The sequence below is a fragment of the Maniola jurtina genome, chromosome 13 (assembly GCF_905333055.1).
Source record: "Maniola jurtina chromosome 13, ilManJurt1.1, whole genome shotgun sequence".
Lineage (NCBI taxonomy): Eukaryota > Metazoa > Arthropoda > Insecta > Lepidoptera > Nymphalidae > Maniola > Maniola jurtina.
In genome coordinates this window covers 2,162,002-2,177,239 of record NC_060041.1, presented here as the reverse complement: position 1 = coordinate 2,177,239, position 15,238 = coordinate 2,162,002, and the positions used below count along the sequence as shown (strand labels likewise).

The window sequence follows — 15,238 nt, the reverse complement described above, 5'->3', positions numbered from 1 at the left end:
CACAAAAAATATTTTCCGTAAATCGAGAGCGATTGGCGGGAAAAATTGCGCACATCCACCACGTCTGAAGGGCGCCTGCCGTATGCGTCGCGTCTCCCGCGCAGGGCCGACTAGGATTATTTTACCCAAATGTGAATTTTTCATAAAGAATGTCGAAATAGAATAAAATACGTTTCGAAAGTGTATCATATATATATTCCCTATTATTAAATGTAAGATTTACTTTCATGGTTGCACAGGTAAAGAAGTTGATACACGATCTTAAATGAAGCTACTATTGTATAAGATTCGTGTATTTATCGTAATAAACGATTATTTGAAAAAAAAAACTCCACATAACTAAAGACCATTAACCAAACTATTGTACATATTTTTTTGAAAATTTTGTAATGTCATTTGTAGGACTAGATAGGTGTTGAATAACAATACTTTCAAAGGAATAATGTCGGCAGGCCCTTATCGTTGTCTGTTGTGACTGTCTGTTTGTCTTGTATTTTTCGTAAAATAATACTTGGGTTTTTAGAGTTACCTAAAAAATAGCGGTGTTCTCTAGCTATTTTTGGTTTTGAATAATTTTGTGGTTATTTGCCTAACATAAAACTATAAATTAATTAAACAAAAGTCCGTATAATTCACCACAAGAGTATATTTTAACTTGAAAACTGCTGGTTTCGATTTAAATCTTTAAATCTTGAATAACTCAGAACTAACCGTATTTCGGACTAGCCGATGCCCGCAGCTTCGCCCGCGTGGATTGGTCAGATCCCCTGCAGCATCAGGATTGAGGAGTTGGACTCCAAATTTTTTATGAAACAATGTCGCAAAGTTCCTCTATCGATTACAAAAGAAATGACGCAAATCGGTTCAGAAATCTCGGAGATTTCGGTGTACATAGGTAGAAAAACACAACTCCCTTTTTGAAAGTCGGTTAAAAAAGTAGCCTATGTTACCGCCTGGTCAATTCTCTACTTGTCTGTGAAAATCCCGTCAAAATCGGTTCAGCCGTTCCCAAGATTAGCCTTTTCAAACAGACAGACAGACAGACAGACAGACAGACAAAAATTTTAAAAACGTGTGATTCAGTTATAGTATCGTTCAAATAACCATATGACCTTAATTTGCGGTAGTTATTTCGAAATTACAGACAGACACTCCAATTTTATTTATTAAGTATAGAGTATAGATATGGTATCATAATGTGACAAAACTAGCTGCAAATGAGCTCTACTTGCAAGGAAGGCGATGCGATACATTCCTTGCAACTTTTCCCTTGCATGGAATGTATCGCATTTCCAGTCACCCTCAACCATCCCACCACCCTATTACAAAAAGATTAGGGGAAGAAACCGATTTTGATGAAATTCGAAACAGAGATAGCTCACACCCCGGGAATGGACATAGGCTACTTTTTATCCTGGATAATTGAAGAGATCTCACAGAGTTTTCAAACACCTAAATCCACTTGGACGAAGTCACGGCCATTATCTAGTTATCTATAAATAAATAATTAATACCAAAAAAAATAACTTTTAAAAATAATTAGACCATGTTTAAACATCACAGAGTTCCTCGAAATTATTATTTATTTGCTATTCCTTAGGTACATAAATATGAAAAAATACAAACGCAAAGTATTTTTATATTAAAAATGAAAAACCTCCGCGTCGTTGCCAAAGCTCCCGCTTGTTTGTGTAAATAAGGTCGGGGCTGAATAAATACAAGATAAGAAAAAAGTTTGACTTTTGCGGTTGTTCGGTTTCCTTGCAAACTGCGGTTACGATTGATATTTCAGTTTATTTGAACTCCATGCTGAAAATACAGGGTTATTAATTTTCAGTCGCCCAGCCGACTCGTACCTACTCTTTTTAACCCCCGACCCAAAAATAGGGGTGTTATAAGTTTGACGTGTGTATCTGTGTATCTGTCTGTGGCATCGTAGCTCCTAAACTAATGAACTGATTTTAATTTAGTTTTTTTTGTTTGGTGGCTTGATTGAGAGTGTTCTTAGCTATAATTGAAAAAAATCGGTTCAGCCGTTTGAAAGTTATCAGCTCTTTTCTAGTTACTGTAACCTTCACTTGTCGGGGGTGTTATAAATTTTTAATTTACACTTGTAGTATGTTATTAAATCTATTGTATAATCTTTTCCATTGGTAGGTATTAAGTGTAATAGTTTTAGAGATAAGTGTAAGTATACTTATAACCCGTCATAAAGAGGGCACTTCTCCGCGACGCCCGCCATTTATTTAATGTTCAGTAGAACCCTCACGTACGACAGTGGATGCTGTAAATTATTTTACACCTCGATTTTCTGAGAATCGAGATATTATGTGGGACTTACTTCGGAATTTTAAGATGATTTTTAAATAAAAAAACTTTTAGGCTCTTCTCAGACTTGGGCGCGTTTGGGACCCTCGTAGCTTTAGTTTTAAGTTACGTAATTAATTAGCACTATATGGTACAAATCAGGGGGCACGGCAGTGCCCCCGCCAAGACGAGCCAAACGGCGGCGGCGGCGAGCCAAATGTTCGTAAAACTATTACATGACATAACATATTAAACGTTAAAAGTTATTAAACGGCCAAGCCGTCCTTTTTTTACCAAGATGTAGGCTTTGTAGAATCAGAGCTTGTAAGTAGAGTGATTTGTTATTTATTGTTATAAATGTGATATAGTCAAGAACATTTAAGAGCTATATTACTTTGGACTTGGGATAGGTCCCATGGCCAGCACAAATCTAAGCTCAGCTAGGGGCTTGGCTCTACTAGAGATCTCATAACTTTTTAACAGTGAAAACATTATGAACTTGTGAGTCTTGGCTAACTTTTTACATGAAATGTTTTTGGTGGGATTTAACAATTTCGACCATCAAAAGGATTACAATTGTACCTACTTTGAATAAATGATTTTGACTTTGACTTCATAAAATCGATTTAACATAATAATACAAATATTATGAGAGCGCAATCCCATACATCCCTAATATAAGTATGCCTCAATATCGAATCGGCTTGCATTTCCAACAAAGGGTAATATCCGGCCTAATCCCTATATTCATAGGAGATAATATTATGCTGATCTCGTACATTGTTTCGCTCCAATGATGGTCCAATATATTGCATTTAAATGTCAAGACTTATGAACAGTTGATTCTGCTTCTAGGCAGTTCTAGGCAAAGGAAATATTTTACTAACCGAACCGCCGGGATTCTTGCTGGTTCTTCTCAGTAAAAAAGGTACCGAACCAGTGGTAGTTTCTATTGACGATTCAAAAGTAAGTACTTGTAAAAGATAATATGAATAAAAATGTTTTTATTTCTATATCTTAATCCATTTACTAAAAAAGCATAAAGGAAATCATCGCGAGGAAACCTGCATGCCTGAGAGTTCTACTAATGTTCTCAAAGGTCTGTGAAGTCCGCACTTGGCCAGTTTGGATATGGCTTAAACTGTTCTCACTCTGAAATGAGACCTGTGATCAGTAGTGGGCCGGCGCGGCGTGAGTTTCTGAAGATGATAATAAAATCCGTTGCAAGATTTGAACCAAAAAACATCTGAGTTTGCTAGCGCCTGACACTTTTATACATTCTATGAAATAAAAAACGTTGCTATTATATTTCTCCAGGCGATATAAATTACAGTTTACTCTTGACCTATTCCGGAACACTGGACCGACATTTTATTTACGCAGAATCCATCTTAATAACGAAAAAATCATGATAATGTAATTAGTTTTCAAGGAACAGACGTTTCGCTGTTTCATTAATTTAGTGTTTGTTATTATGTTCTTGACATTACAAAAACTATTTTTTGTTTGTCTGTTTATCCATTTACCTATGAAACTTCAAACTGAAACTGTGTACAGTTGTTGTCGGCACTTGCATGTAAGTTTCTGATATGCTAACATTAATCGACCTACACGAGTTGGCGTTTTAACGCTAGCCATCGCTAAAACTACTCCTTTTTGAAGACGTTCTTGTAAAAACAAAAGCAATGTATTCAAATAAATGCTTTACCAGAGGTTTACGTGAGGTTAACAAAAGGAAAAAAAGAAAGACCGCCAATTTCGCATTGCCTTTGACAGTGGTTTCCCGCCTTTATTACGCTTCCAACATGGCTGCGGCACGCGTCGGTTTCACGTCACGTGCGTATTTCGAATGGATTTTGTCTGATTAAATTATGTTATGTGCGCTGATTATGTTAGCATTTCTGTCAATCGCATATGTACAGACAGAATTATTATATATTGTTTTTGAAGAAAAAATAAATAACTGGATCGGTTACGGCCAAACAAAAGGTGTACTATTTTGAATAAATGATTTTGACTTTGACTTTGGTGATTGAATTTGGAAATCCAAATTTGGCCTTTAAGGTCCCTCCGTGCCTCGGAGAATACATGTCTGAGTCCGTGAATTTTCACGGATGATATAAAAAACTCGGAACGAAATCGGATCTTGCTTACGCTCTAATCCGATCTATGATCAAATCAATTCAGTGAACATCTTTGACATATCTACGTCATACGTTTTGAATCAGAGACACATCCGAGATATTCATATGACGGACAGAAATCGGATGACGGAAGTCGGATTTAGTGCGTAAGCTACCATACAAATAGTTCTATAAATATTTCAGAACGTATTTTCACGGAATTGGATCGGAGGCAGTGCGTAGTCACCCTAATAAAATCAGACATTTGTTAAACACCATAAACATACAACTAAGTCGATGATATTTCCCCAAACACCAAAACAATTTTACGCAGGAAACACAGAGATTAATTTATATTAATGCCCCTAGCTGTAAGATGCCTGTAAGTGATTTTCCTCTTCCCTTTTGAATCCACAGAGCGGAAGGGCAAGATAACGATTTCTAATAATATATTTTATTAGTGAAATTCCTTTATTTATCGTGTTTAAATATTTCGTATTGAAAAGAAAAAAGAAAAACAATGTTTATTTAAATAAACTAGATGATGTCCACGACTTCGTCAGCCTCGCACAAATTGGTCTAGAAGTTTTTGGGTTAAAATGTAACAAACATACACACACATATACAAACTTTCCCCTTTATAATATTAGTATGATTAATAATAACTCACGCATTACCTTATAATATGAAAGTTAAATTAAAAAGGTTTTGTGAGGAAGAATTTATGAGACAAACTTATGATTTCATTACTCTTATGAACGTGAAATTATGGTTTCATTTTTCTTAAAACTGGGAAATAAATCTTTGGTTTACTTATCTACTACTAGATATATTCTTTATTTCGACTCGTTCTTGATAAGCATATGCATCTAGAAATCAAATAATAACTAATTTCAATGGTTTCACAATGATAGCTAATTATTACTCTTCTCTTTGTTACAGTGATGGACTGCGTGGTATCCGGATGGGGAGAATGGTCCGAATGTGATACAACGTGTGGGTCAGGTAGCATGGTGAGAAGCAGACGAGTGGTCCAAGCACCAGCACACGGTGGCCACCATTGCCCGTCGCTGGTGCAAAGACGAGCTTGCCAAGCACACCATGGCTGTACGGCGGATAGCGACGTGCCTTTACGAGGTAACTAACATAAGAGTCATCACACTAATATTATAAACTAGCTGTGCCCGCGACTTCGTTCGCGTGGAATAGTGACTTTTCGCGCTTTATATAGCCACGGACGCTCAGGCGCGAGGCGCCGTGATTCTTTAAATTGACATAACTTTTTTATTTCTGAACCGATTGACATGAAATAAACACTAAATCCTAAGTGAAGCTTACTACAATATATTAGTGAAAACCGTATCTAAATCGAATAAGCCGTTTCTGAGATTAGCGTGCACAAACACACAGACAAACAGACAAACAGACAAACAGACAAAAAAAAATTAATTACAATTTCGGGTTCGGCATCGATATAATAACAACCCCTGCTACTTTTTTTTATATATTTCCATTGTACAGACACCACTTTTCTACAATTTTATTATATGTATAGATATAGAAGAGAAAGTTTGTATGTGTGTGTGTGTGTATGTGTGTATGTTTGTTACTCCTTCACGCAAAAACTACTGGACGGATTTGGCTGAAATTTGGAATGGAGATAGATAATATCCTGGATTTTTATCCCGGAAAACCAAAGAGTTCCCACGGGATTTCGAAAAACCTAAATCCACGCGAACGAAGTCGCGGGTTTCTGCTAGTTCAATATAGTCCGAAACAGGCCAGTGATCCAAGCACCAGCTCAAGTGGCGACCACCGCCCGTGGCCAGCGCAAAAATGAGCTTTATGTTAATTAATGAAATTAATAGCTGTAGCCTTAAGTAGAGCATGTGACAGGCTGGCTATAAAATTGGCAAACCAAATAATGGCTGTATTGAAGGATCCCTCACTAATGTTACTTACAAACTATCCACGAAGATCTAAAGATGGTATATTCATATGCAAAGCAGCTGTCAGACCTCTTTTCAAAGCGCCTTCGTGAATTCAAGAGCAATTGCGCGTGATAGAGAAATGCTATTATAAATGACCAGGCGCGTGAATTTAACTATTTTTATTACAATATATATTTCAGATGGATGGAATATTCATTAGGATTAAAATAATTGAAGCTGGTTCACAATATCCGATCCAATGAACCAATGCAGCATCGAATTGCTATTGGTATAAGAGCTAGTACACATTAGACGATTTCCATACATCTATCCCGTAATATTTATTGGACTCATGCTCTTTGCCTCTTCTATTTTTATAGCGACAGAAGAGACACACAGAAGCAATCACTTCCACATTACTTTCAGAGCTGAGCACTCACCGTAATAACAGTCGCAAAACGACGAGTCGCTAAAGTCAGCGTTTTTCAACGCCCAAGGGCCAATGAACAAACACTGGATATCTACCTAAAATGTGGGGGGCATCCACATTTTAGGTAGATATCCACTGGTCTGAGAAGATTAGTAAGATCTATATTTTTCTAAGCTACCAGGAGTTACCAATGGAAGAGTAATAAATCAAGTTTGATGATCTACACTCTACGCCTGGGACCAATAGCATCGCGAGACAAGCTCTCAACTGGAACAGCGCAGAAAAACGTGTGACCAGCACAAAAACCTGACGGAGGTTGCGAGGATAGGGATGACGTGGAAAGTAAAGAGGAGAGCTCAAGACCACTGATTGTGGCGCAATATTATGAACGCTCTCTACTCCAATGGGCATATCATCAACCGATAGGTGCCCACAGCTAGACATAGCCCACAATCAATAAATCAATAAATAAATCAATAAATCAATAGATCTCTTGTAGGGACTTTCACACGTCACGCTTTTACGCCACCTGAATCCAGTGGCACTCTACAATACGCTTGATGTCCAGACTTGGATCTAAAAACAAAACGCCCAATGTGAACTAGCTCTAATGCAAACAGTGACGTTTTAATACCAGTCTGACGCTGGATTGAATTTATTGGATCCAGTGGCTCGAATAAACGTGAATCGGGCCTTAATCTATAATGTTTGTGTAATGGACTCCATAATGCTTGTTTAGTCCATGTAGCACACACCGGCTTGTCGATAGATAAATTTTAAACTGTTGACATTTTCTCGCTAATCGGCAGAACTGTTTGGACAGCTCACACGACTGTGTAAACTCGATAGGACAAGCTCAGGGGTCTGTGCTACATAATTTAGGTGCTTAATTTTGGCTTAAGAGGGGTCTCTCCGTCACTCGCTCCATACAAACGTAGTTCGTCTCTCATTATAATACTAACCAATCATACTCAATAGAATTTTGTAGAAACGTTCCAGGAACTAATATCTATGCCTGTGGTTTTCCAGATTTCCTTTAATATATTCGGTTTCAAAGTTACGCGGTCTTAAAAATTCACATACAAATCTTTGAGCCCTGTAATTTTAAAACTACATATTTTAAGAAAAATCTAAAACACAGGCACTTATATTACTTTTTAGAATATGTCTGCAAAATTTAATGGACTTTGGTTGCTTAATATTTAAATGAAATTGGGGCTACGATTGTATGGAGTAGGTGACGGAGAGAGCCCTGTTAAAGCTAAATTGTTGCTTTTGTATGGAGAAACATTAATAAAGTTAAACTTTCGCATACGACGAAACAACAGTCGTTTACATATGCATCCAACTTACAGTTAAATTGTTTTGACAATTTGTGATTTGGTGCATAAGCATAACTTATGTTTGTTCTCAGAGAGCTTAAAATGAGAACAATTTTTGTACAACTGCATAGCTGCTACAATTGGCTATGTTATTTGTTATTTTATATATTCTTAGATTTGGACTCATAGAATTGCTGACGAATTCTCTCTTTGATTTTCCCTGACAAAAGGTAGCTTATATGCTAATACAGGGTATAATCTATCCCCATTCTAAATTTAAACCCAATCCGTTCAGTAGTTTTTGCGTGAAGGAGTAACAAACATACACACACACACACATACTACTACTATATAAATATCAGACTAATATTATGAAGGCGAAAGTTTGTGTAATTTTCGCCTTTATAATATTAGTCTGATAGTGTGACTATTATTATTTTTATTATTATATTATATATAATATTATTATTATCTTGCAGAAGAGTCTGCGATGATCCTGCCCGGAGGGCTCTCCATAAGCCGGCACTCAAATGAAACGGTCGACATCAGAAAGAACTTGCGTTTACGTAACCCGGATGATCCGGAATCCAATTCACATAGAGAGTAAGTTTTTAAAGACTAATAGCCATGCTGATCATGACTAATACTCTCCTTGCCCCTCCAATTAAGCGTAAAGCTTGTGCCAGGATTGGGTACGACAATAGTGCAACGGGTGGGGTTTGAACCGCCGACCTTTCGGAATTCAGTCCGCTCCTCAACCATTGAGCTATCGAGGCTTGCGAGGCTATATTGCAGTAAAGCAACTAAAGTGATGGCCCACTGCTGGACAAATACTCTCTCTGATTTTTCTAAAAGATTTCTTATAATATTTTTTACCATCGCGTAATTAAAGACATAATCAGAGTGATACTTTACTGGTATTTGGAAACATAATATTATTGATTAAACTATTACTTATACTTTTTTTTAATCCTTTATTTATAGGCTTTTACATTTATGCATGTCAGCCTATACTTATAGGTACTTACTTCGTTGGTTTGCGTAGGTGTTTGAAACTTACTGAAAAACCACAAAGCTTTTTTAAATTTGGGAAACCTGAATGGTTTTCTATTAATAGATAAGTATAGGACTTACAAGAGCTTTAAAAGCTGGGTTGCGTGGATATGAAGCAGTTTTTAGTTTTGTCAAAAAATGATGATTTTGACCTTTTGATTTTGGCATAACTCGAAAACTTTTAAATTCCGATTTGAGCATACAGTCTCGTTAGCGAAATCGTTAGCTCCGAAAATCCTATCCTGCCCCTATAAACCAGGATAAATTGGCAATAGAGGCCATACAAAGGCGGATTTTACCTAGTATAAATGTGTTTAGGATGCGAAGTAAATCTTGATTGAATTGACAGTGTGAATTGTTTCAGATATTGCGTGCAATTCGAAGTGACTAAGGTTTCTAAAGCTTGTCATACTGATTCTGACTACAAGCCTTTGCGCGAAGGTACGTTTAAATATATCATAATGGATCAAATTCTCATTTTATACGTTGGGCAATTTTATTTATACCCCTTTGAGTTTAGTAATGATTAAAAAATATATAATTCTAATCCTAATCCATACTTATATTATTAATGCGAAAGTGTGTCTGTCTGTCTATCTGTCTGTCAGTCTGCTACCTTTTCACAGCCCAACAGTTTAACTGATTCTGACAAAATTTGGAACTCACGTAGCGGATGTTTGTTACTCAATCACGCAAAACTACTGGACGGATTTGGCTGAAATTTGAAATGGAGATACGAGTAGATAGGATATACAATATACATATATTCCCTAGGGCTACTTTTATTTTATACCCTGGATTAACACATAAACTATTTTGTATCCCGGAAAATAAAGAGTTCCCTCGGGATTTTGAAAAACGCAAATCTACGTGGACGAAGTGGCGGGCATCAGCTAGTGTTACTAATTTTTATGTATCTTGTAGTCTAAACATTTGGGGGAAAATTAAAGTAAAAATTTACTCTCGTTTTATGTAAATGAGATGAGATAAAATTTACATAACGCCTGTTACTTTAACTCAAACATCTGTGGAATAGTAAAAATTGCTATTTTAAACGTATTAAACATTTTACCAATGTTTGTGATTAGGTCCTTACATATCTATGGTATATCTACATATTGAAAATGATTGCTCTGTCTGAGTGGATATTATGGTTTAGGAAATAAACTCAAAGTGAAAAATATATTTAATAAATTGCTATTTTATTTCTTTAGTTGGTTTTTAGTGTTCCGTACCTCAAAAGGAAAAACGGAACCCTTATAGGATCACTTTGTTGTCTGTTTGTCTGTCTGTCCGTCGTGTCTGTCGTATCGTACTTCCCGTTGACCTAGAATCATGAAATTTGGCTGGTAGGTAGGTCTTATAGCACAAGTACAGGAATAAATCTGAAAACCGCGAATTTGTGGTTACATCATTAAAAAAAAAAATGTGTTTAAATTTTCAAAGTAAGATGCCTTTGAATGAATTTTTTTTTTAGAAGTATTTGTTGTTTCTGCCAGGCAACACAGTATGCGTGATGTGTGAGACAGCAGCCCTGAGACGGGATCTAAAGTGGCGGTGCGGCGGGCACGGCGTGGCGGGCCACACGACGCGCTTCTACGCGCTCGTCGCGCCGCACTGCCACGGCAAGTGGGTCCGCGGGGACACGCCCGACAAGACCACCGAGTGTTGCTCCAACCCGGACTTTATATTTGTATAACTTAGCTCAACTACAACCCGGACTTTATATTTGTATAACTTAGGTTAACTACTTACTATAACCCGGACTTTACATTTGTATAATTTAGCTCATGTTTTGTATAACTTTTAATTACTTACTACGACCTAGACTTTGTATTTGTATAACTTAGCTAAATTACTACAACTCGGACTTTACTTTTGTATAACTTTGCTTACCTAGTTACTTATTACAACCTGGATTTTACATTTGTATAACTTAGCTTAATTTTTACAACCCGGACTTTATGTTTGTATAACTTAACTTACGACTAACGATACTCTTTCAATGGTGCGCTGGACGACCTCCCTGGCACAGTGGTAAGAGCTGTGGTCTTATTAGTGGCAGGTCCCGGGTTCAATTCCCGGCAGTTGGAATTTTATCATTTCTATATCTCCGGTGTGGCCTAGTGGAAGCTTCGGCCGAGGCAAGTTACCACCCTACCAGCAAAGCCGTGAGGCCAAGCGATTTAGCGTTCCGGCACGATGCCGTGTTAAAACCAAAGGGGAATTTTAATTTAATAACTGCCATCAGGTTACACCATACATACATACCTACCACACAGGTTATACAATATACAGGTTAGCCCACTTCCATATTAGCCTGCATCATCACTTACCACCCTGTGCGATTGCAGTGAAGGGCTAACTTGCATCTGAATAAAAAAAAGTCAGTGTGATGGCCCGCGTCCGTCCGCAATATCACGCACCGTGGGAAGCCGGTATTAGATTAGTTGCGTCCTCACGCGTCATTTGTTGGCTGGAAGCCTGAATGCCTGAACATGATCAAACACAATTAGCGAAGTCAAATGCCAGCACTAATTGATTAACTAATTATCTACCCAATCAAATAGACATTGCAATTTTGATGCAACAACAATGTACCTACTATGTACCAACATAATAACAAAGGTAAATACTAAATATTAAAGCCTAGCCATCGCAATTTTTTTTATTACACGACATTTTACTGAGTATCATGTAACCCTGAGTGGCACTGGCTATAATTAAAAAAAAAGATTGTCTATGGCCCCTCTCTGCCGCCATCGTTTGTTGCAAATTGCAAAACTCAAGAAACTGATACGTACATTTAATATTCAGATAGGTCTCTAACACAATATAAAGAACGTAAATAATAATAAAATAATTGTAAATACCCAATAGTAACAAATTAATTGTAAGTTTAGTAGTTACTTTAAAAAAAAAATCATTTTCGTAGATTCGAAGTCAACCCCCTTGGAATATTTTGACACCTACTCCTTAGCTTTAAGTTTAGATGTAGGGGAAACGGCTACTTATGGAGAATGGAGTCGTGTTTATAAAACATGGCAAATAATATTCTTTTTCTATGAAAATAAGAAGAAAATTAATTATTTAGTTTTTTAAGTATAGGCAGGTACATACTTTAACTAACTGTAACAATAAAAGTTTAGTTTTAATGGTAGATACTTAGTAAAATAGTTATAATGAATGATAGTAATAAAAGAATGAATAATTTCATAAGACTTCGAATAAAACTAATAATATTAATACAATTTCTGTCGAATAAATAAACATATCTCTGACGAACAATGTAAATAGATTATAAATAAATGCACTGAAACAAACGTTTAGTTTTATTTTTAAAACAATACAAACTTTGAGAGTATGTTCATAATACTCTGATGTTGATGTGAGTAAAATCATCTGCCGAAAGTGCAATAAAAGTGAAAATCATCATTGTGATCAACCCATCGCTGAAACACTACTGAGTACGGGTCTCCTCTCAGAAAGAAAGGTTGCGACGCTGCCTGGCCAAGTGCAGAAGTGCAGATTGGCAGACTTCAAACATCCTTTGAGAAAATTAGATATGAAAACTCTCCACGCAAGTTTCCTCACGATGTTTTCCTTCACCGTTAAAGCACAGTTTTACGAAGTAACTATTAAAGCAAGTGATAAATATTTAATTGCTGAAAACGCATAGGTATATACCTAACTGTAAAAAGTTAGATGTAGACGGGATCGAACCCCCGACATCCCAAAAAGAAGGCCGATCTCTATGCAAACACCGTATGGAACCAATTGGGATGATGCCTATGTCAAAAACAAATTATTTCTTAGAAAATATTTAGTAGAGAGTCTTCCAAAATTCGTAAAATCCATGTTCGCTGGCTAACCCCCGACCCAAAAAGAGGGGTGTTATACGTTTGACGTAGCTCCTAAACTAATGAACCAATAGTAATTTAGTTTTTTTTTGTTTTAAAGGTGGCTTGATCAAGAGTGTTCTTAGCTATAATTGAAGAAAATCGGTTCAGCCGTTTGAATGTTATCAGCTCTTTTCTAGTTACTGTAACCTTCACTTGTCGGGGGTGTTATAAATGTACACTTGTAAATTATGATTTAACTAAAAATGTACCTACGTCAAATTATGTTTAACGGCCACCCTGGCGCATTGGTAAGCGCTATGGTCTCATTAGTGGGAGGTCCTGGGTTCGAGTCCCGGCAGGGGTTTGTAATTTTTTAATTTCTAAATTTCTGTTCTGGTCTGGTCTGGCTTTGGCTGTGGCTAGTTACTCTACCGGCAAAGCCGTGCCGCCAAACGATTTAGCGTTCCGGTACGATCCCGATTTGGATTATGTGCCCTGCCCCGCAAAAAAACTTTGATAGGCACAAAAAGTTAAATTAATGCTTCAAAGCAAAAAATATAGAAATTACCGTTTTACATCGTAAAAATCCCATCATGGTCGTTTGAACTCCATTTTACTTCAAGCTCGCCTCTTCTTTACTTCTCGTTAACGATAATCGTTATCGATAACAATATTTCGAGAGGAAACATCAAAAGCGATGGGCATGATTGCTAATTTTGGATCATTTTCATTTGGTGATATTTTTGGAAAATGTATTTCAATTTTCGTGCTTACAATCGTTAGCTACACTAACTAGGAATTAAGTCCAAAAACAATAGCGCTGATATTATTTCGCAGGTTTTCACGGAAAGTGAACTTTCGCACTTATTATTTGTATAATGACTTTTATTACATTAAGTGCTGAAATTCACTTTTCCTTAGTTATCCATACTAATATTATAAATGCGAAAGTGTGTCTGTCTGTCTGTCTGTCTGTTTGTCGGTCTGTGGGTCTGTCTGTCTGTCTGTCTGCTACGCTTTCACGGCTCAGCCGCTGAACCGATTTTAATGAAATTTTGTACAGACTTAGGATACATTCCGGGGAAGGACATAGGCTACTTTTTCCCGAAAAAACAAACAGTTCCCGCGGGATTCCTAAATACTCATCCGCTTGATCGATTTGTATGAAATTTGGTACCGAGGTAGCTTGCGTCCCTGTTATTGACATAGGCAACTTTTTATCCCGGAATATCAAACAGTTCCCTCGGGATCTTTAAAAACCTAAATCCACGCGGACGAAGTCGCGGGCATCCTCTATCAGTAATAAATTGAACTAGCTGTTCTCTCTTTCTAACACGCAGTCATACATTGTTCTAGCTCGCGCGCTCTTCTGTATTTTATTAATATTGTAAATACGAGAGTGTGTCTGTGTGTCTGTCTGCTAGCTTTTCACCATCTTACATTTAAGCCGATTTAAATGAGATTTGGTTCAAAGTTAGCTTACATCCCGGGGACGGATATAGGCTACTTTTTATCCCGGAAAATCAAAGAGTTCCCCTCTGGACTTCAAGAAAAATTTAAAGCCACGTAGACGAATCCACGTAGATATCATCTAGTTGTTATACGTGAAATTTAATAAAGTTTTTTTACTTATACGTTGTATAAGTGAAAAAGCTTTTCACATGATTTTTCACATGCTATCCAAAAAAATGGTCCATATCTACAAGCCCTTCTTTTCGTAATCGCATCGCATCGCATCGTGTGACGGTGATCCAATATAGATGCAAAATACAGAAATTGTGTTCCGTGCAAAATCGTTTGTTGTAATCACTGTTTAGCTAACCTACAGTGGCTTTTAGTAATGAATGTATGTGCAAAGCAACAGCGGTGAGAGCTTTCAAAAAAGTCGGGAATTGCAAACTACACTGATAACAAAAAACTCGATCAGTAGGTAAGTTGAGCAAAATATTGATAAAATTATGACTGACAAACTTATTCCGCTTACTTCCTTCACCTAGATGATTTTTGGATTCTATCCTTTGTAGTATTAATAGGTAACCTGTAAGGAACTATGTAAGGTACTATTAAGTACCAATTCTGTATTACGTATTCTGTGTGTGTTTATATAATGTTCTACACACACAAATCGTTTAGTTCTATAATGGTGAAAACTGCATTAAAATCATAAAAAAAATTATGAAAGTTAATGGTTTTATGGTAAAATACCAAATAGAAATAGATTTAGTGGTCT

The 15,238-nt window shown here is 36.7% G+C and overlaps 1 protein-coding gene across 1 annotated transcript in view; it reads left to right on the top strand.

The window, feature by feature from the left end:
- The window catches only part of LOC123871272 (somatomedin-B and thrombospondin type-1 domain-containing protein-like), a 67,398-nt gene extending 55,166 nt beyond the window's left edge, over nt 1-12,232 (top strand). Inside the window, exons 3-7 of the mRNA XM_045914975.1 lie at nt 5,373-5,567; nt 8,593-8,716; nt 9,531-9,607; nt 10,666-10,906; nt 11,567-12,232. Coding sequence (XP_045770931.1) covers nt 5,373-5,567; nt 8,593-8,716; nt 9,531-9,607; nt 10,666-10,865 — 596 coding nt within the window. The 3' untranslated portion in view covers nt 10,866-10,906; nt 11,567-12,232. The remainder of the gene's footprint in view (nt 1-5,372; nt 5,568-8,592; nt 8,717-9,530; nt 9,608-10,665; nt 10,907-11,566) is intronic.
- The last annotated feature ends 3,006 nt before the right edge of the window (nt 12,233-15,238 follow it).